The sequence below is a fragment of the Equus caballus genome, chromosome 28 (assembly GCF_041296265.1).
Source record: "Equus caballus isolate H_3958 breed thoroughbred chromosome 28, TB-T2T, whole genome shotgun sequence".
NCBI classification, from domain to species: Eukaryota; Metazoa; Chordata; class Mammalia; order Perissodactyla; family Equidae; genus Equus; species Equus caballus.
Window position 1 is genome coordinate 51,580,737 of NC_091711.1, and position 19,734 is coordinate 51,600,470.

The window sequence follows — 19,734 nt, forward strand, 5'->3', positions numbered from 1 at the left end:
GTGAGCCATCCCCTTGGCGTCACATTCCAATGTGGTTTCTGGGCCTGTGCGTAGGAGCGGTATGGGGCTGGTGGCCAGGACAGAAAGTTTTTCTGTGGCCCAGAAATCTTTGAACCTGTAATTGGAGCTATCACAGCTGGTTGGCGCTGTGAATTGGAGTTTAAAAGGAATCAACCAAAAGCACTTTCTTCCCTTTCAGCTGCAAGCGATGGAGGACCTGCCCTTCTTCTCAGGAAGAGCTGCCTGTGGTTGTAATGTTATGCAAATAGCTGGCACTTTCCCCTGTGGTTTCTGAAGGCTGCTCAGGTGTGTGCACACGGGATAACTGAGCCAGCCCAGTCCTGACCTCTGGACGGGGGAGGGGGTGCATGTGCTGCCAGCTATGTTTGTTCAAAGGCAAGCCGCTGCAGGTGTCTGAGTCTTTTGGAGATGTGAGTTCTTTTTTGGCATTGCTGTGGGAGCCAGCAGGAGGGTCAGCTTGGGACAGAGCCCGGATGAGAGGCAGCCCGCCAGGGTGCGGAAAGTGACTCTGGACGCCTGGGACATTGCTAATTTGGAACTAACGCCCACAGTTAGGAAAGGGGCCTTGCAATGAGTGTTGTGGGTCTTGTCTTTCTGCAGCTAGGACAGGGGTGAGAGAGGTGTCCATCTCCTGGGCCTGCATGGGGTGGGTGGGGTGGGCGAGCTGCTTCAGTGAGAACACTTGGCCCACAGAAAGGCGTTCTGCAGCAGAGCCTGGGACCAGCTGATGTGGGGACCCAGGACACTGGAAGCCATCCACCCAGGCCTCCACCTCCCCCCTTGGGTCAGCTCCATCCTCTTTGCTCTCAGCATGCACGTTCCTGCTCCCCAGCCTGGCCCACCCAGGTTGTATTTCCTCCCCTCAGCCCCCTTGAGGCTATGTGGTTGGTCTCAGTTCCAGAAGGGCTCTGCTGGCAGGTGCATGCCTCATCTGAGGGGAGGGTGGCAGGTGGACAACGATTCTTTGCTTGATCAAGCTTTAGTTAGGCTTCACAACCTTATCCTAGGCCCATCTGTGCACTTCCTTGTAAAACCTAGTTTTGCAAGAACCTTGCTAAGTCAGTTTATCAAGAACCCTCCACCCTCATGTCTGATCAGGTTCTTGACCCCCCACCATCCCCAGCTGATGCCTGATCACCCTGGTCTGCCTTTAACAAGAATCTTGGTAGGTCAGTTTAGCCAGAATCCTCCCTGATCCTTGATGTTTCCTCAGTAATTTTCTCTCCACTGACCCTCACCCTGTTCCTTGGCTATTGTAGTGGAGGAAAAAGTTTTCCGTGACCCTCAGAGGTTCCCTGGCTGGGTCTGAAAATTAAACTGACAAAGACAGATTAACAAGAGAAAAGCATACAAATTTGTTTAATTTTTCTAAGTTTTATGTGACATGGGAGCCTTCATAAGGAAATGAAAACCCAGAGAAAGTTACGTTTGAATATTTTATGCTAGGTTTGATGAAACGGGGTTCAGTTCTGAGCAGGAGGGAGAAGCACTGTTCAGGAGTGCTGTGGCTGGCGTGAGGTGGTATGGCTCTTTGTGGCGCTGCCCTCAGCATCCTGCTCCAATGACTGCAGATCAGTAGGCATCTTCCAGCCTCAGGCTTCTGAGCTTGCTGTTCCCTGTCTGGAATTCTTGACTCCATATTAGCTGGCTCCTTCCTCTTCTTCAGGTCCACTGGGATGTCACTTTCTCACTGAGGCCTTCCTTGACCCCCAAGCTCCCTCTCCCACCCCTCTGCCCAGGTGTGAGCTGCTGCTCCTGGGCTCCCATAAATGGAGGATTACAGTAGTATCCACTCATCCCTCATCCCATTGGTGGGAGGCAAGACTTAGTCCCAGCTGGCTTGTGGCAAGTCTGTACTATTATTACTGCTATTGTCATTATGTGGGTGATGGGTGGTGCTGGGCAGGGGCCATGAGAGCTTCCAGCTGGGGAGGATCTCCCACAGGGGGCATCTTAGCTGAGGCCTCGGGAAGATAAGGGTTATCTGGGTGACAATAAAGAGGAGAGGTGAAGACAACTTGTCAGACAGTTGAATTACAAGCAGGGGTCTGTTTTTATTGCAATCTTGCAAGCAAGGGACAGGCGCCTGAGAGAACACTTCAGAGACTCATCCAGGGCAGGAAGGAGAATCACCGTCAGACTAGACACGGAAACAACCTCTGGTCACAGATCACTCGCCATGAATGTCACTCAGCTGGTTGGGTAATTAGTTCCCCAAAATGACATACCCTCATTGAAGTTCATCAGATCATTGCATGAGCATTTTGTTAGGAACACTAATTTCTTCTCAGAAGAAAGCTCTGCCCAGACCAGATGTGGGAAAATTTTTCCTTTCCAGTGCTTTCAAGGAACTAGTTGGAGCTCAAGAAGAACATCTTCTTGAGCAGATCCAATATTTGGTCCCCAAAGTGGCTGCAGGCAGCAGACTCTAGATTCAGTGTCTACTGCAGTCAGGACGCCCCACTGCAGGGCCTGGTCCAGGTCCAGCTGTCGTGGGGTGAGAGGCAGCGGCCAGTGCAGGGGTCCAAGGGCTTGAGGAATGCAAAGAATGCAGGGCAAGCACCTAGGTGAGTCATAGTCCAGCATTCCAGGGCAGAACAGGGGCAATTTAAAGTAACCACAGGAAGAGAAGGCTTGGACACGAAGATAATTGCACCATTTTGCAAATCTCCTTCAGCAAAGTTCTGAGGAGTGGATATTGGAGGAAGACGATCCTAAATCAGGCAGAAGTGACAGTGAGCATAGGTTCTAGATCTGAAGGGCTGGGTGGTGTTGACTGTTTGGTAATTAAAACCAGGCTCCTGACAGCCCATGAGAATGAAGCTGAGATGCTGGAGACTCCTTGGTTTAATGGAGAAAAAGGGTATCCAAAGGTCAAGAGAGATAGGAATGTATTGTTCTTGACCTGCTCAGTTGTCCCCTAACTGTCCTCTGAGAGTGCCCGGAGGACATCCCCTCACTAAGACATTCAAGGGTATACTTTAGAGTAGGGAGGGGAACAACAACACCCTTGAGAGGCTCTGGGGGGCTGGGCATTGTAGGGTGGAAATGAAATGGGGTGAAGAGATAACAGGGTGGCAGGGACCACGTGTCCAGGCAGGTGTGGTCATCATCATGGTCAAGCAAAATGGTGTGGCCTCAGAGACCTTTGGTTCATTGGTCATGGAGTCACCCTCCAAGACAAAAACAGAGGGCAGTGCCAGTGGAGGTGGGGGCAGTGGTGGAAAGACCCTGGGTCTCAGGAACATGGCCCGGACTTGACTCATAATGCAGGAGAGTCATAGCTCCTCTTCCAATTCCTGGACATGAGTCACTCGCAGACCTGGAGCTGTCTGCTGGAGGGAAAGACCTGGCAGAAATACTCAAGGCTGTACTAAGTCTTCCCCCTGGCTTCCCCCGCAGGGAGGTGCAGTCTTTGGCCAGGATGGCCACACACTGGGGGAAGGGACATCCTGGCTCGCAGGCGTTGTTGGCCACTGGCTCTGAGCTACTGCCACTTCCCAGACACTGATGCCCCTGTAGTCCACTGATGAGAGGGGGGCTTTGGAGGTTAGGTGAGACATGCATTTTGAGCCACAGTCGATCTCACAATGGACACAGTGGGTGTGTGAATCTATCTTGTATTAATTTCCCTGGTACTGAAACATATGATTTGAATAGATATATTGACCAGCTGGCCAGTACAACACTACCTGCTGATCCAGGCAAGGACTCTCAAGGTGGGAAGCCCAATGGAGGCTCCTGGAGTTCCCCTCCTATGTTGGTTGAGGAAACACCAGCTACTTTGACAGATAAACCCCCAAATCTCAATGACTTAATACATTAGATGTCTATTTCTTACTCACAGAAAGTCCAGTTTGCAACATGGGCAGGAATGGGGGACTCCATACTCATTTGGGGGCCCAGGCCAAAGGAAGAGCTGCCATTTTGGACATGTGGATTTAAGGTCATCCTGGATGCCCACATCCAGCCAGCAGGAGGGTGAAGAGAGAGTATCCAGGGATCGAGTAGGAGGTATTTATGGGTCAGGCCTAGGAGTGGCACAGATCATTTCTACCTAAATTGATTCCAGAACTCTATGACATGGCCTTACCTAGATGCAAAAGGGGCTGAGAAATACAGACCTCAGCTGAGAGGGTGGTCTGTTGTAGTCAGCTGTTGGGGCATGGGCTTTCTGATGCCTCAGTTTGCTGTCTGTGGCAAAAAGAGTAACTCCCTGGGGAACGAGTTCTATGGTGGTATTGAGGGAGAGTGTATTTCTAGAAGCTCAGACTAGACACTTCTCTTTCAGTCCTTCCAATGACTTTGTAATTCCATGGATTAAATCTCTTTCTGCTCAGACTGGCCATACAGGGCCTGTCGTCTACATCCAAACCCTAGCTTTTACGGTCAGTGAGATGAGAGGTCAAGGAACTGGGAGGCCATGGTGTGAGGGATCACTTGGAGGGACATGGATGATGTCAGAACTTAGGGGGAGCAGGCAGCTTGTGATCAAGATGCTAAAGTCCTCAGTGAATGAGAGGACGTGGTTGACCAGGTGGGACCCTTCTAATCACTGCTATATTCCTAGTGCCTCATACTTTGGAGTATGTGTGTGAGTGTGTGTGCACGTGTGTGTGTGTAATAAACGTTTTAAAATGCAGAATGTTCTTCTGTTCATTTATGCATTCACTTAATATCTGTCCAGCAAACAATCATTAAACGTTTACATGTGCTGACTGCTCTGGCTGAATAAGAAAAACAGATTTCCAACAATGTAATCTAAAACCCCTCTATCTCAAAGCACTTGGAAATGCTGACTAAAATATAATAAGCATTCTTTTAAATGCATAGCTGAGCTTGAAAGAAAGCAAGGGATATCCCCAGAGACACAAAATGAAGTGGAGAAAGCAACAGGGTAAGCAAGTATGATATTGGGGACATTCTCAATACCGGGAACTTAAAGCTTTGGGTTTTAATGGTTGCATAGAAAGCAAGAGACAGGGGTTTGGGCGCATGCAATATAAGAAACTGGAATTCAGATTCTCACATAAAGTCAAGACTTCTAAAGATCTACAATTTCAGTGAAAGGATATAAAGAAAAAAATCTGCTTTCCAGGAAAGAGAAATGAAAGATTTTGTAATGACTTCACCACAAGATGGAAATCAAATCTCCCTTCAGAATTCATAGTATAGACTTACCTTCAAATGGATGTGGGTTTTAAACGTATACTACCCAGGTGGTTTGGAATTGAGTTGAAGTGGTGTGAGGTTGGCAGCACTGGGGCATCTAGCCAGAGCAAATGCAGACCATCTCTGGAGGAGCACACAATCCCTCCAGGCTCCCACAGATTGGATTAGCCAAACATGAGATCACAACCTAAAATCACAAAACATGTAAATGTGCTAAAAATGTTCAGAGAAAAAAAGATGCAATTGAAAACCTGAATAAGTAATAAGAAACTATCAGAAATGATCAGAAAGAAAAAATAAAAGAAAGAATCTGGTAGACTTAAAAAGGAACAAAATATAACTTTATAGATGAAAAATATAATAATTGAAATTTTATTGGGCAGGTTAAATAGCAGACTAAACACAGCTTAGAATTATTAAACTAGAAGATGGGTCCAAAGAAATACCCAGCATACAAAATAGATAGACTAGGAGATGAGAGCATTTTACAGACGTTAGAATGAGAAGGTCTAACATATTTAAAAATCTTAAAAAAAATTTCACACTTTACAATTTCATTAAATATATTCACGATGTTGTAGAACCATCATCACCATCCATTTCCAGAGCTTTTTCATCATTCCAAACAGAAACTCTGTGCCCATTAAACAATTCTCTATTTTGTCCTTCCCTGAGCCCCTGGTAACCTCTCTTCTGCTTTCCGTCTCCATGAATCTGCCTATCCTAGGCATCTCACGTAAGTAGAGTCATGCAAAGTTTGTCCTTTTGTGAATGGCTTATTTCACTTCACATAATGTTTTCAAGGTTCATTCATGAGGTCTAATATATTTTTAATAGGAGATACTGAGGAGATACAATATTCAAGAAGAAATAGCAGAGAATTTCCAGATTTGATGAAAGACATAGCTCCTCAGAGTCAGGAATCATGACAAATCCCAAACAGGACAACTAAAACTAAAACAACACCCAGGCACATCATGTTGAAAACAAGGAATATTAAGGAAAACAGGATCTTAAAAGTAGCCAGAAAGACGGGAAAGTACCTACAGAAAGAAAAACAATTAAAAATAGCATTTATTTCAATGGCAACAATAGAACTCAGATCATAATAGAATAGTATGTTAAAAATATGAAGTGCAAATAACTGTTAATCTAGAATTATATACCCAGGGTTGTAGATTGCTAGTTGCCTATTCTAATATCCATTATGCCTTCTTCCTTATTAACAGGGCCCTGATTTTGTAGGGGTCAGCAATGTGCTCATCTAAGAAAGAACATTTCCTAGCCTCACTTGCAGCCAGACCCTGTTCTGGCCAATAAGATGTAAGCAGAGTCATTGGGCAAGGGTTCAAAAAAGTTCCTTAAGAGGGTCAGACATCTGTTCAGAGAAAAACTCTCTGCAGACATAGAAAGGAACTTTCTAAATTAGATAAAGGGGATCTACAAAAAACCTTCAGATAACACCATGCTTTAATGGTGAAATATCGAACATTTTCTGCCTGTGATTGAGAGCAAAGCAAGGATGCTTGCTCTTACCACTTCTATATGACACTGTGCTGGTGGTCCTAGCCATTGCCACAAGGCAAGAAAAAGCAATAAAAGGCATAAAAATTCAAAAGGAGGAACTATTTTGCTATTTGCTGATGACCTGATTGTTTACATAGAAAATCCTAAGAAACCTATAAAAATGCTACTGGAATTAAGTGAATTTAACAAGGTTACAGGCTACAAAGTTTATATACAAAAATCAGTTATATTTTTATATACTAGCAACAAACAATTATAAAATGAAATTAAAATTTTCATTTGCAATAATGTGGAATAACAAAATTCTGAGGAATAAATGTAACAGAAATGTGTGAGAAGTCTACACTGAAAACTACTAAGCCATGCTGAGATAGATTAAAGAACCTGAAATAAATGAGAGGATATACCATGTTCATACACTGGAAGATTCAATATTGTTAAGATGTCCATTCTCTCTAAATATATTTATAGACTCAATGCAATATCAATCAAATTCCCAGCAGGTTTTTTTATTTTTGTAGAAATTGACAAGCTGATTCTAAAATTTATATAGAAATGAAAATGATCTAGAATAGCCAACAAAATTAAAAAAGAACAAAGTTGTAGGACTTATACTGTCTGATTTCAAGATTTAGTATAAAGTTATAGAAATTAAGACAATGTGGTATTGGAGAAAGTATATAAATATAGATTAAAGGGAAAGAATAGAAAGTTCAGGAATAGACCCACATATATGTGGTTAGCTGATTTTCAACAAGGATACAAAGGTAATTCAGTGGGAAAGGAAAGTCTTTTCAAAAATGGTGTTGGGAGATCCCTACAGTCGTCAAACTCCTAGAGACAGAAAGTGGATGGTGGACGCTGGGGGGCTGGGGGAGGGGCATGGGGAGTTAGGGTTTAACGGGACAGAGCTTCAGTGTGGGATGATGGAAAAGTTCTGGAGATGGATGGTGATGATGGTTGCATAAGCATGTGAATGTACTTAATGCCACAGAACTATACACTTAAAAATGATTAAAATGGTAAGTTTTGTGTTGTATATATTTCACCACAATAAAAAATATTTTTAAATATAAAAAATGTGAAACAACTGGATATCCCAAAAGGGAAAATATGAACATCAACCTTTTCCTGAAACCATAAATAAAAATTAACTTAAAATTAATCATAGACCTAAGCGTAAAAGTTAAAACAATAGCTTCTAGATGAAAACACAGGAGAAAATTTTTGTGATCTTGTGGTAGGTAGATTTCTTAGATAGGACACAAAAACTACGAACAATAAAAGAAAAAAAATAGATCCTATAATGATGAAAAACTTTCGCTCTTTGAAAGAGACTGTTACAAAAGTGAAAAGGCAAGTTACAAAATTAGAGAAATTTTGCAGTAAGCATATCTTACAAAAAACTCACATCCAGAATATATAAAGAGCTCCTGAATTTCAATAAGTCAAATTAACCAGTTTTTTAAAAAAATGGGCAATAGACTTGAATCAATGCTTCACAAAAGAAGACATGTGAATGGCCAATAAGCACATGAAAAGAGCCTCAACATCATTAGTCATCAGGGAAATGCAAATTTAAACACACAAGGAGATACTGCTACATATCCATTAAGATGGCTAAAATTAAAAAGGCAGGCCATCTGGTGGTGTAGTGGTTGAGTTCCCGTGCTCTGATTCAGCAGCCCAGGGTTTGAAGGTTTGGATCCCAGGTGTGGACCTACACACCGCTCATCAAGCCATGTTGTGGTGGCGTCCCACATACAAAATAGAGGAAGATTGGCACAGATGTTCACTCAGGGCCAATCTTCCTACCAAAAAACAAAAAAAGGACAGGCAACCAAGTGTTGGTAAGAATGTGGAGGAAATGGAAGAAGCTGGAATGTAAAATGGTACCACCATCCTGGAAGACTGCCCATTTCCTAAAAAGTGAGCACCCACCTATCATAAGACATAGCTATTCTATTCCTAAGGATTTACCCAAGAGAAATGCAAGCATGAGTCCACACAAAAACTTGTACACAAATGTTCATAGCAGTTTTATTCCAAATTGTCTCAAACTGGAAGCAACCCAAATATGGATATCAACAGATGAACTGATAAGCAAAATGTGGTATTTTCCTAAAATGGAATACTATTCAGAACAAAAAGGATGAACTGAGTGGGATTTATCCCCAGGAGGGCTTCCCTTCAGGATGGAGGGCCAGGATTGGTGGGTGGAAGGGGACTGTGGCAGAAAGTAGGCCAGGGATCTCCTGTAATTGAGAAAGTGGAGAAGGAGGGGCTAGGAATCACCTTTTTTTTTTTTTTTTAAAGCTAAGCCCTCCCTGCAGTGGCTGCTCCACTTCTCCCCTGGCCCAGGGGTGTCTCCAGCCCCTCCACTGTACTTGGGGAGCAGTTCTGTGCCCTGTGGCTGGAGTCAGCTGACCGCACTGTGCCACTGCTCCCTTTCCCAGCAGCCTCGTGTCATTTGGGCTGTGTGGCCAACTCTTCAGCTTCGTTGGCTTTTCCATCTTCTGATCCCATCTGCAGCATGTCTTCCAGAGATTCCTTTAAATTGTCGTTCCATCCTCAATTCATGTGCCTCTCTTCCAACACTGGGATGGATTTATTTTTAAAAAACATGCATTGTTCTTTTTAACAATACTGTACAGTACACTTAAAAATGATTGATAGTGAATTTTATGTTATGTATTTTCTCCCAAACTAATTTAAAAACCAGATAGTTACTGAATTGTGAGTGACCTTTGGGAGGAAGAGGGGCAAATGTGGGCAAAATTCATAGTCCTGAACGAAAAGGTAACTGGAATCCTGAAAGTGAAATTAATTAGGCAGATATTTTTCACTTTTACTTTCACTGGTAAAATAGTATTTTTAGGGGTAATCTGTTTTGTTAATAAGTATTGTAGAAATGAATTATATGATATATAATCTATTATATAATGATAGTATAATACTGAACCTTAAAGCTTCTTTTTAACCTTTCATTGTAAATAAACAATGACTAGGGGAGAAAGGGATTTAAAAGAATAGTCATGTATGTATTATTAAAGTAGAAATAATAAAACTTTCAGGATGACATTGTGTTTAAATAATAACCTTGTTGGAATTCCACATCTATCATTATCATGATATATTTATCTGATGAAGCTAAAGCGATGAGGCTAACGCTTGAACAAGAATAGCATTAAAAACAAATTTATATATAAAAAATCTTTGGCAAAATTCCACAGTTTTGTCATTTTATTTTTTATTTTTATTTTTTTTGAGGAAGATCAGCCCTGACCTAACATCTGCCACCAATCCTCCTCTTTTTGCTGAGCAAGACTGTGCCCATCTTCCTCTACTTTATATATGGGATGCCTGCCACAGCATGGCTTGCCAAGCAGTGCCATGTCCCTACCTGGGATCCGAACCAGGGAAGCCCTGGACGCTGAAACGGAACGTGTGAACTTAACCATTGTGCCACTGGGCCAGCCCCAGTTTTGTCGGTTTTAGAGCCATTCTTTCTTGTTTAGTCCAAAATTCATATTCCATCAAGCACTGTTACTTCAATAATGTAAAGCTTCATCCACTAGTGATCTTGATCTACACATTGCAGGTAGCATTCATGACATCTCCAAGTAAAACAATACCTCATTAACACTAGGCATTCTCAAAGCCTAAAGGCTGAAGAAATAAATTTTTAAAAACAATGGAAGTTAAGTGGTTCTGAACATAAAACGCTTGGTTAGGCTTTATTGCATAGATTAGAGTCACTTTCTTAGAGTCTGTGACACTAAATTGCCTATTGGGTTTACTGGCTTCCTGCATCAGCTCCTGCAACTGTCCAGTTTGTTCATCCCGAAAGTCACTAAGTTTTTCTTCTGGTAGGGTGGTCCCAAAACATGCTTTTTCAGTTGAATTTTGTCTGTTTTCATTAGCTTGTTGCCACAGAACTGCTGCATACACCTCCCATTCCTGCAAGAAACACTGGGCCTCCTCAGAACCAACAGTCTTATGTCTCCTAAATTCATCCTTCATGTACTGGTCACTAGGAGTTTTGAGCTCAGGGGCAGAACCCTGCGCAGCAGCAAGAGGCACCAGTACAAGGCCCAGACCCGTGAGACATGCCAGGCTGGCATAGCACTGCATATGGACTACAGACCTAAAATAATATTTCATGTCTAACGCTCTTTCTAAGAACATACAACAAAGATCAGCCATCCCTTCACATCACCCTAAATTTGCCAATACACGTGAAGAATGTTCATTAGAATGCACACCTCTGGTTGAGACGACAGAAAGCAAATTTGAACTAGCTTTAGGATGATAAAAAAATTTGAGTATTTACTATGTACTGGGCATATGGTGAGCACTTTACATGCACTTACCTCATCCAGCCTGCTGAATAGCCCAGGAGGTCAGGAGCTGACTTGTAAGCCCCTGATGGCAGGTGCCCTGCCTCATACCCAGCTCCCCAAGGAAGGCACGTGGCCAGAACGAATGAGGGGATAAAATAGTTCCTACTATTGTCCTCAACTTGCCAGAGCACACATGAAGGTGGAGGCTAAGGTTTCCCAGGCCATCTGGGTATTTGGTGGCTGAGCTGGAATTCTAATCCAGGGACCTGGTCCAAGTCCAGCCCTTCAACCTCTCCACTCTGTGGACTTTCAACCCAGAAGAAGGGAAATGTATTGGCTCTTGAAACCAAGTGCAAGAAAAGCAGAAGTGCTATCAGATTTCAAGGACTAAGTTTAGGGACTTCAACCCTTTCAGAACCTTTCTTGTCTCTCATATCTCTATTTCTCTCAGTGTCACTTTCTTCTCAAGGCTGGAATCTTGGTTACCAGCAGCTGCTGAGTTCATATCTCTCTTATGTATCCCAAGAGTGGACAAAGAGTTTCTTCTCTCAGTTATGAGAAGTAAAATCCCAGGGCAGGATTCTCATTGGCTCTGCTTGGGTCACATGCCCCCGCCAAGCTTCAAATCCTGGTTTCTCTAATGACTGGCCACACGTGACTTTGGACAAGTGAAGTTACTTACTCTTGTTTGCTTTTGTTTCTTCATCTGTTAAATGAGGACAACAGGGGCTTGCTCAGTGATTCTGTGAGAACTGAATGAGTTAATACATGTCATACACTTAGAATGACATGTAGTGCTCAAAAACCTTGCTGAGTAATCTACTTCCATAATTCTTATTGCACATTTCTTTCTTTTTCTCCCGGAGAAGATTCGCACTGAGCTAACATTTGTTGCCAATGTTCCTCTTTCTTTTTTGCTTGAGAAAGATTAGCCCTGAGCCAATATCTGTGCCAATCTTCCTCTATTTTGCATGTGGATTGCTGCCACAGCATGGCTGATGAGTGGTGTAGGTCTGCGCCCAGGAACTGAACCTGTGAACTCAGCCTGCCAAAGCAAAGCCTGCTGAACTTAACCACTAGGCTACATGACCAGCCCCCACATTTATTTTTCATTTAAACAATTTTCATAAAGCTTTGTGGTGGTCTCCCTGTGGGAAAATCTCCCTGTGAAGCTGTAACCATTGCCTGTCTCTATTGGTTTTGGAGTATGAATTATGTTACTCTTTGTAGTCCTCAAGACCACCAAGCCATGAAATTAACATAAAAAAGTCCTGGGCTAGTGGTACTCCTCTGGAGGGACATACCCAGGCTGCTCAGGATTCCCAACAAACACAGGCCCATCTGAGTTCATAACCCCAAACCACAGAATTCTTATAGAAATAATCTACCATGAGTGGGAGTTGGTAGATGTCACAAAGAGCAGGATTAGACCACCAAAAAGTTCACATATTAGAGCTATTGACTAGTAATTAAAAAATAAATATGTTTGAAATGATTAAAGACAAAAGAAGAAATTTAAAAATTGAATTAAATAAAAAAGAAAAAGCCAATATAAAGAAAGAGCAAGCAGATTTGACAATGTACCAAATAGGGCTTCTAGAAATAAAATCTATGGTTACTGAAATTGAAAACTCTATTAAAAAAAACCCCATCTCTATGGATGGGATTAACATAACAGCAGATTAAACAAAGTCAAAGAGAGAATTGGTGAGATAAAGTCAGAACTGGGAAAATTACCCAGAACACAGCACACAGAGAGAAAAATCTTCGAAGTTTTGAGAGGAAATAATTGCCAATTTAGAATTCTACACTGACTAAATTATTATTCAAGAATGAAGGTGAAATAAAACATTTCAAAGACTGAAAGAATTTGTCACTACCAGACATTCATTAAAAAGGTTTCTAAAGCATGTACTTTCAGGAAGAAGAAAATTCAATGCAGAAGGAAAGAGTGACATGCAAGAAGGAACAGCGAGTAGAGACACCAGTTAACACGTGGCTGAATAAGCTTCACTGTCCCATGGTGACAATAGCAGTAATGACGAGAATGATTAATCTGGAGGTAAAAACAACATGGACAAAAACCTGTAGGATGAGAGAGGTGACTGTAGTTAAAGTAATCTAAATTCTTATTATTACATGAAAGGAAGGTAGAGATACTAATTAACTTTAGACATTGTCAATTATGTATGTTGAAAATTGAAGTGTAGTTATGAAAATGATAAAAAGAGAATGCATAACTTCCAAATCAATGGGAGTTGAGGGAAAGGGGAATACAGAAAACTTGATCAACCCAATGGAGGGCTGAAAGGGAGGAAAAAAGAAGCACAGAGGAAAAAGATAGACAACACAAAATAAGATGGAAAAAAATCAATGAAGGGGCCGGCCCAGTGGTGTAATGGTTGGGTTCGTGCGCTCTGCTTCCACAGACCAGGGTTCACAGGTTCGGATCCTGGGCACAGACCTAGTCATGCTGTGGCAGCATACCACATATAAAATAGAGGAAGATGGGCACAGATGTGAGTTCAGGGCCAGCCTTCCTCAGCAAAAAGAGGAGGATTGGCAGTAGATCTTAGCTCAGGGCCAATCTTCCTTAAAAAAAAAGTTAAAAAAAGTCAATGAAAACATATCATTAGTCACAATAGACATACCACTAAAGGTTAAAAATTGTAAGTTTGTTTTTTTAAAAAAATCTAGGTACACACACTATTCACTAGAAACACATCCAACAATATAAGACATAGAAAGGGTAAAAGGAAAATGATGAGAAAAGATATATGAGGTCAATATTTTTTTAAAAAGTGCTGTGGCTATATTAATTAATTACTTTATGAAAAAATAAAATTAAGGCAAAAAAGCATTCTTAGGGATAAAGAGGGGTACCATATAATGATACAAGGAACAATTTATCAGGAAGTTATAACAATCATAAAGCTTAGCATTTAAAAACAAAGTCTCAAAATACATAAAACCAAAATTGGCAAAATTTCAGGGAGAGACTGACAAAGCCATGTACCATGGCAGTGGGATTTTTTTTTTTTTTTTGGTGAGGAAGATTGGCCCTGAGCGAACATCTCTGCCAATCTTCCTCTATTGCACGTGTGATGCCATGACAGCGTGGCTCAACAAGTGGTGCTAGGTCCGCACCCAGGATCCGAACCCATGAACCCCGGGCCACCAAAGCAGAGTGCACAAACTTAACACTATGCCAGCCCCACCACAGCAGTGAGATTTTAACCCACCTCTCTTGATAATTTATAAATCAAGCAGATGGAAAATTAGGATATAGAATATTTGAATAATACAATTAACAAGCTTGATATGATGGAGATTACTTATATATATATATATATATATATATATACACATATCTCCTTGCATCCAACAATTCTTACTGAACAGATAGAAAACCTTTACAAAAATGGGCCACATGCACAGCTACAAAGGAAGTCTTCACAAAATCCCCAGGATCAGATTACGTAGACCACCTTTTCTGACCATAATGCGACAAAATAAGAAATCATTAACCAAAGTTAATCCTCCCTCCAAAAAAACCTAGTATACATTTGAAAACTTAAATAAGCACACTTTTCAGCAATTCTCAAGCCAAAACATATAATTGATATTACAAAATCAGAACGAGATGAAATGAACAACACTACTTATCAAGACATAAGGGACATAATTAAAGGGGCACTTGGAAATTTATACCCTTAAATGCTTTTGCCAGAAAATTTTACTTAACGAAAAATTGAGTTAAGCATCCAGCTCAAGAAATTAGAAAAGGAATCATAACGAAATTTTTTAAAAAGCAGAGAGAAATAAACAGAACAGAATAAAATAAAATAGAAAATAGGGATGATTAACAACATGAAAAGCTGATTCTTTAGAAATAAATTAACATTCTTGGAAAAGTAAAACTTAACAAATCAGACTCAAGATGAAACAGAACCTAAATATACTGATAGATAGTAAGTAACTAGAAGCAATAAAAAATCTACCCACAAAAGATACACCAGATGCAGACACTTTTACAGTCAAGGATTCCTGCCTCATACAAACTGCTCTGGAGTTTGGAAGAGGGTCTGATCTGGAGAGAAAGTTGGGTGTGAACAGCTTGTAGATGAAAGTTGAAGCTTTGATCTATCTGCTCAGCAGATATACATTGAGCATCTCCTGTGCACCAGGCACTATTCCAGGGCCCTGGACACATCAGTGAACCCAACAGGCAGAGCTCCCTCTCCACAGGGAGCCTGGTTCTAGTGGGAAAGACAGATACTAAACAATAAACCACAAATGAGTGAATTACAGAGTATGTTAGAAGACAGCAGGTGCTGCAGATGAAACAGAAATGGATCAGAGTAAGGGGTGGAGGATCCTGGGGGAAGTGGAGGAACCTGGGGGAGGTGGGTCCACTTGGGGAAAGAGTGCATGCTGGAGAGAAGAGGAAGGGCAGCCAGAGAGAGCCCAAGAGCAGGACACCCATCAGTCCCCCACCCGCCATGAGTTGTCACAGAAATCAAGGGGGTGAGGCCTCCAGAGGGCATCAGGTGAGGCAGGAGAGAGACCAGCCTGTGGAGTTAGCACGAGCGGGTGGTGTCTGTGGGGACCAGGCCACAGTGGGCTGAGGGAGGGCAGGGTTGGGACTGGGGTCAGGAAGTGGGCCCCAGTAGTGCAAAAGGAGGGAAGGACGGCATGATGCAGGAGGGGGCACATCTGAGCTAAAGTGCAGCAAACAAGCCACCAGGAGAAAAGCCAACCAGGAGGGCCAGGAGGTGGGGCTGGTGCAGGCCACCACAAAGGAGGGTGCTTGAGACCATGAGGGTATGGGCATTGGGCATCAGAGGGCTGAGTGAATGCTGAAGCAGAAGCCACAGGTAGTTGGGGTTTTGCAGTGTCCTGTCGGCCTGGGGGCAGCTGCAGGGTGGTGGGCAGTCCATCCAGGGCAGTGCCCCTGTGTCAGGCACTGATCTGAGTGCTTTGCCCACGTGAGCTCGCCCAGACCCTATGACATCTGTCTGTGTCTGAATGCGTGAGGTGGGAGAATGTGGGGAAGAAGTGGGAATGGTGAGAAGATGGATCTGTCTGGAATCTTGGCCCTGGATGGAAGCAGTGGGGAAGCAGAGGGGCCATGGGGTCTGGTGAATCCTCACCTTCGAGGACAGAGATAGGAGAGCAGAGTGGGGCGGGGCTGGGCCAGGGAGGTGGGCAGGGTCAGGCAAAGGGATACCCTGCCGGGGAGGTGAGTCTGAGTCTCGTGGACCTTCTGAGGGAGGGTGGCTCAGAAGGTATAGGGGAGGTGGTGAGGAACCTGGGGTTCTTTTATTCTCAACAAAATAAAGGGCAAAGACACCCCTGTCTCTTGGTTTCCTCCTCTGTAAACCCACCATGTTGCAGGGATGGAAGGATGTAATGTGGGTAAAGTGCTTCTGAGTGTTGTTATTTTTGCTGTTTGCCGGGGTGGTGGCGAAGTGGGGGAGTGCTGCAGACTTGGATTTGCTCATATGTGCCCATTCTATGTGCCAGGCACTCTGTGGACCCAGAACCAAGCAATGGCTCTGCTACCTACCTGGGCAGTGCAGGCCCAGCTGAGCCTGGAGACCATGAATCTCCTGGTTGCTGATGAGCAAAGATGTGAGGTTTTCATCCAAATGTTCAGCAGCCATGGTGTAGGACTAGAGTGGGGTCGCTGGATCCACCCAGGACAGGGGGTTGGTAGGGGGAGGCCTGGGGAGGCTGAAGGGTCCCCCATGAGGTCCAGGCTGGATAGCAGGTGGGCGTGTGGCCATCTAGGCCAAGGGCAGATTTGTAGAGAGAGCACAGAGGCCCAGGGCTGCTCTGAGTCTGGTGTGGGGAGAGGTGCAGGCTCCTCCAGGCCCTGGCCCCTTCCTTCCGTTCCATCCCAAACAAGGATTGGGGAGCATGTTCCTGGCCTTACAGCTGGCCACAGAGGGATGGAAGGTTGGTAGCTGGGAGTAAAGGTGGAGGTTGTGGTGGGAGGGACACAGGAAGGGCAGGGTGGGGGTGGGGTGCTCTTGGCTGGGTAGGGAGGTGGGGGCCTGGGTGACACCGGGAGGGGAGAGACAGGCAGGAAGGTGGTGGAGACACGAGAGGGGCCGGGAAGCACTAGTTTCCTCTCTCCAGGGCTGGACTACAGGAAATCCAAACCTCTGCTTCCCAAGGTGCTTCCTGCAGATAAGTGAGCTCCTGACTGCCCCTTCCTGCTCCCTCCACCCCCCCTCCCCGTTTCCCCACCCCTCCCATCCTGCCCCAGCCCCCAGGGGACCCTTGGCTCCCCCCAGGCCGGGCCAGTGGCCTTGGGAAGAGCCTGCACAGAGGGGTGGGAGGTCTGGGCATCCTGGGGCCACACTTCCGAGCTGGGAGGGTCCGCCCTGGCTTGGGGAGAAAGCAGGACCTGACCCACAGACAGCGCTGGAGATTCGACTCTGCGGGGTCAGTGGAGTCCTGGGAGGCAGAGATTATTCCTAAAGAGGCGGTGAATGGGGGAGGAGAGAGCCAGGGCTCCCTCAGGGGTCAGGGCTGGTGTTTAGGAAGAGGGGCCCCGCTCCAGGATCAACCAGAGGTTGTTCTGGGGGTAGCGGGGTGGGCATTGGGTGGGGGTGCTTGGTGGTGGGCATGTAGTGGTCAAGGTGGCTGTGGGGAGGGGGCTGTTCTTGGAGGAGGTGTCAAGCACTGTTAGTGTGGGGTTAAGGTGTTTCCAGGTTGTCGTGGGGAGGGGTAGGGAGGTTTTCTCTGTGTGTGTGGGTTCATTCAAGTTTATTTCTGGGAGGTTCAGGGGATCGTGGGCAGCTCTTGGAGAAAGTGGGCAGGCTGGGGGTCAGGGGCTGTTTTCAACTAGGGACCAGACGGTGTCCCCATGCTGGGTTGTTCTGTGAAAGTTATCGTGTGTCCTGTGAGAGTGTGAGTGGTTCCGCTATGGGGGGGTCAGGGCCTGTTCTTTGGGGGGGAGTCAAAGCATGTTGGTGGAGTTCTGCGGGAGTCAGCACCTGTTTCTTCGGAGATCAAGGATATGCTGACGTTTCGCGCTGTTTTTTGCTCTGGGGGGTCTTGGGGGCACAGGACTTCGCACCACTGGGGTAGTTCTGTGAAGCTTATGAGTGTCGGGGGGCCTGGCATGCTCCAATGGGGCGGTGGTGCCTGAGCCAGTTTCTTCTCTGCGCTCTCGGCTCCTCCACCCACTCATCACCCCCTCCCGCGTTGCCACGACAACGCGTAAAACTAAAATTCACTTCCCCTTGCAGGTGGAGACTAGTAGCGCCCCCTCCCCTAAGCCCTACCTCATAGGTCGCGCCCCCATCCTGTTGTCGCTAAGGTGACAGGGAGGGGGCTATAGGCGTCGGATCTAGGCGGACCAGGGGGCCTGGGGAGGGGGAGGGGAGGCAGGCCTCAGAGTCCGGAGCAAACTCCCTAAACTCGGCTGGAGGTGGGGTAACCCCGCTGAATACTGTTTGGCGGGGCCATAGGGGTTAAGTCGGAGGGTTAATTGGCTCTGGCTGTAGGAAACCCCCTGCCCCTCCCCGGCCGGGACGTCCCCACCGTGCCACCCCCAGGATTGGGGCAGGGTTGGTCCCGTCGTCTCCCCCGGGCCTTGAATGGGGTGGGGTGGGGAGGTCGATAGAGTAGGAGAGAAGCTGCCACCCACGGAAATTAATTTTCCTGTTTTTCTCTCCCCTTCCTGCCCTGCCGCTGGTCCTTGTGCCCAACGCAGCCCCCACCCCAGGCCCAGGACCCCTCCTCGCCGTATCTCGCTCAGTGGTCCGCGGAGGCTCGCCTGCAGCCCAAGGGCGGTGAGGCCCTCGCTGCCCAGCCACTCCCCCCACACCGAGGCCTAGGACTCCCCACACCCCCGGCACAGCCCCCAGGGCCCCCGCCGAACCCTCCCACCTCGCCCCGGGACCCCGCACAGTCTCCCTCGCCCCCGGCGCCCCGGTTGGCCCCGAGCCCTCTCGGCCCCCGCCTCCGGCGCGGCCCCTTTGCCACCCCCGCTTCCCTCCCGGCTCAGGCCCCCTCCCCCCGCCGCCGCCGCCCCCGCCCCCGGGGAAGGCAGGCGCCGAGCTGAGCCGGGGCCGATGCAGCTGAGTCGCGCCGCCGCCGCCGCCGCCGCCGCCCCTGCGGAGCCCTCGGCGCCGCTGTCCCCCGCGCCGGCCCCGGCCCCGGCCCCCCCCGGCCCCCTCCCGCGCAGCGCGGCCGACGGGGCTCCGGCGGGGGGTCAGGGGGGGCCGGGGCGCCGCGCGGAGCCTCCGTGCGCCCCGCTCCCGGCCGCGAGCGGCCCCGGCCCCGGCGCGGGGATGGACGGCCCCGGGTCCAGCGCCGTGGTCGTGCGCGTCGGCATCCCGGACCTGCAGCAGACGGTGAGCCCCGCTGCCCGGTCCTGGCCCTGCTCGCCCAGCCCCCAACCCGCCCGCCCGCTCCGAGCCGGGCGCGGGAGACCCGGGGCTGCGGCTACTCACCCCTCCCCCGCCGCCTCCGCGGGGACCCTCCCCAGCGCCGGGGCGGGGGCGGGGCCCGGGGAAACCCCGCCCTTGGGGCGGGGCCTCCCCCGCCGGACGCGGAGGCACAGGTCCGCGGCATGGGCTCCGGAGTCCCGGACTCCCGCGGGGGCCCGGACACCCGGGGCCGTGCGCGGGGCCGTGCGGGGCCCGTCCGCGCT

General features: G+C 46.8%; 1 protein-coding gene, 1 long non-coding RNA gene and 1 pseudogene across 7 annotated transcripts in view; 1 reads left to right on the forward strand and 2 right to left on the reverse strand.

Moving 5' to 3' along the window:
* Positions 1-1,352: 1,352 nt before the first annotated feature.
* Positions 1,353-19,664, reverse strand: LOC138921252 (uncharacterized). 2 transcript variants are annotated; one of them, XR_011433680.1, is made up of 3 exons: positions 19,535-19,664; positions 5,203-5,380; positions 1,353-2,735 (listed from the first exon to the last, which is right to left on the reverse strand). It is a non-coding gene; the product is annotated as an uncharacterized lncRNA (long non-coding RNA). The 2 variants fall into 2 exon arrangements; XR_011433681.1 differs by lacking the exon at positions 19,535-19,664 and adding an exon at positions 16,633-16,799.
* Positions 10,236-10,970, reverse strand: LOC111771041 (succinate dehydrogenase assembly factor 3, mitochondrial pseudogene; annotated as a pseudogene).
* The window catches only part of SHANK3 (SH3 and multiple ankyrin repeat domains 3), a 51,684-nt gene continuing 50,987 nt past the window's right edge, over positions 19,038-19,734 (forward strand). For 3 of the 5 annotated variants that reach the window (XM_023631529.2, XM_023631530.2, XM_023631528.2), the window contains exon 1: positions 19,039-19,435. In XM_023631529.2, coding sequence (XP_023487297.2) covers positions 19,154-19,435 — 282 coding nt within the window. In that variant the 5' untranslated portion in view covers positions 19,039-19,153. Of the gene's footprint in view, positions 19,436-19,734 lie in introns of all 5 variants that reach the window. The other 2 variants (XM_070254291.1, XM_070254293.1) reach the window with 2 other exon arrangements.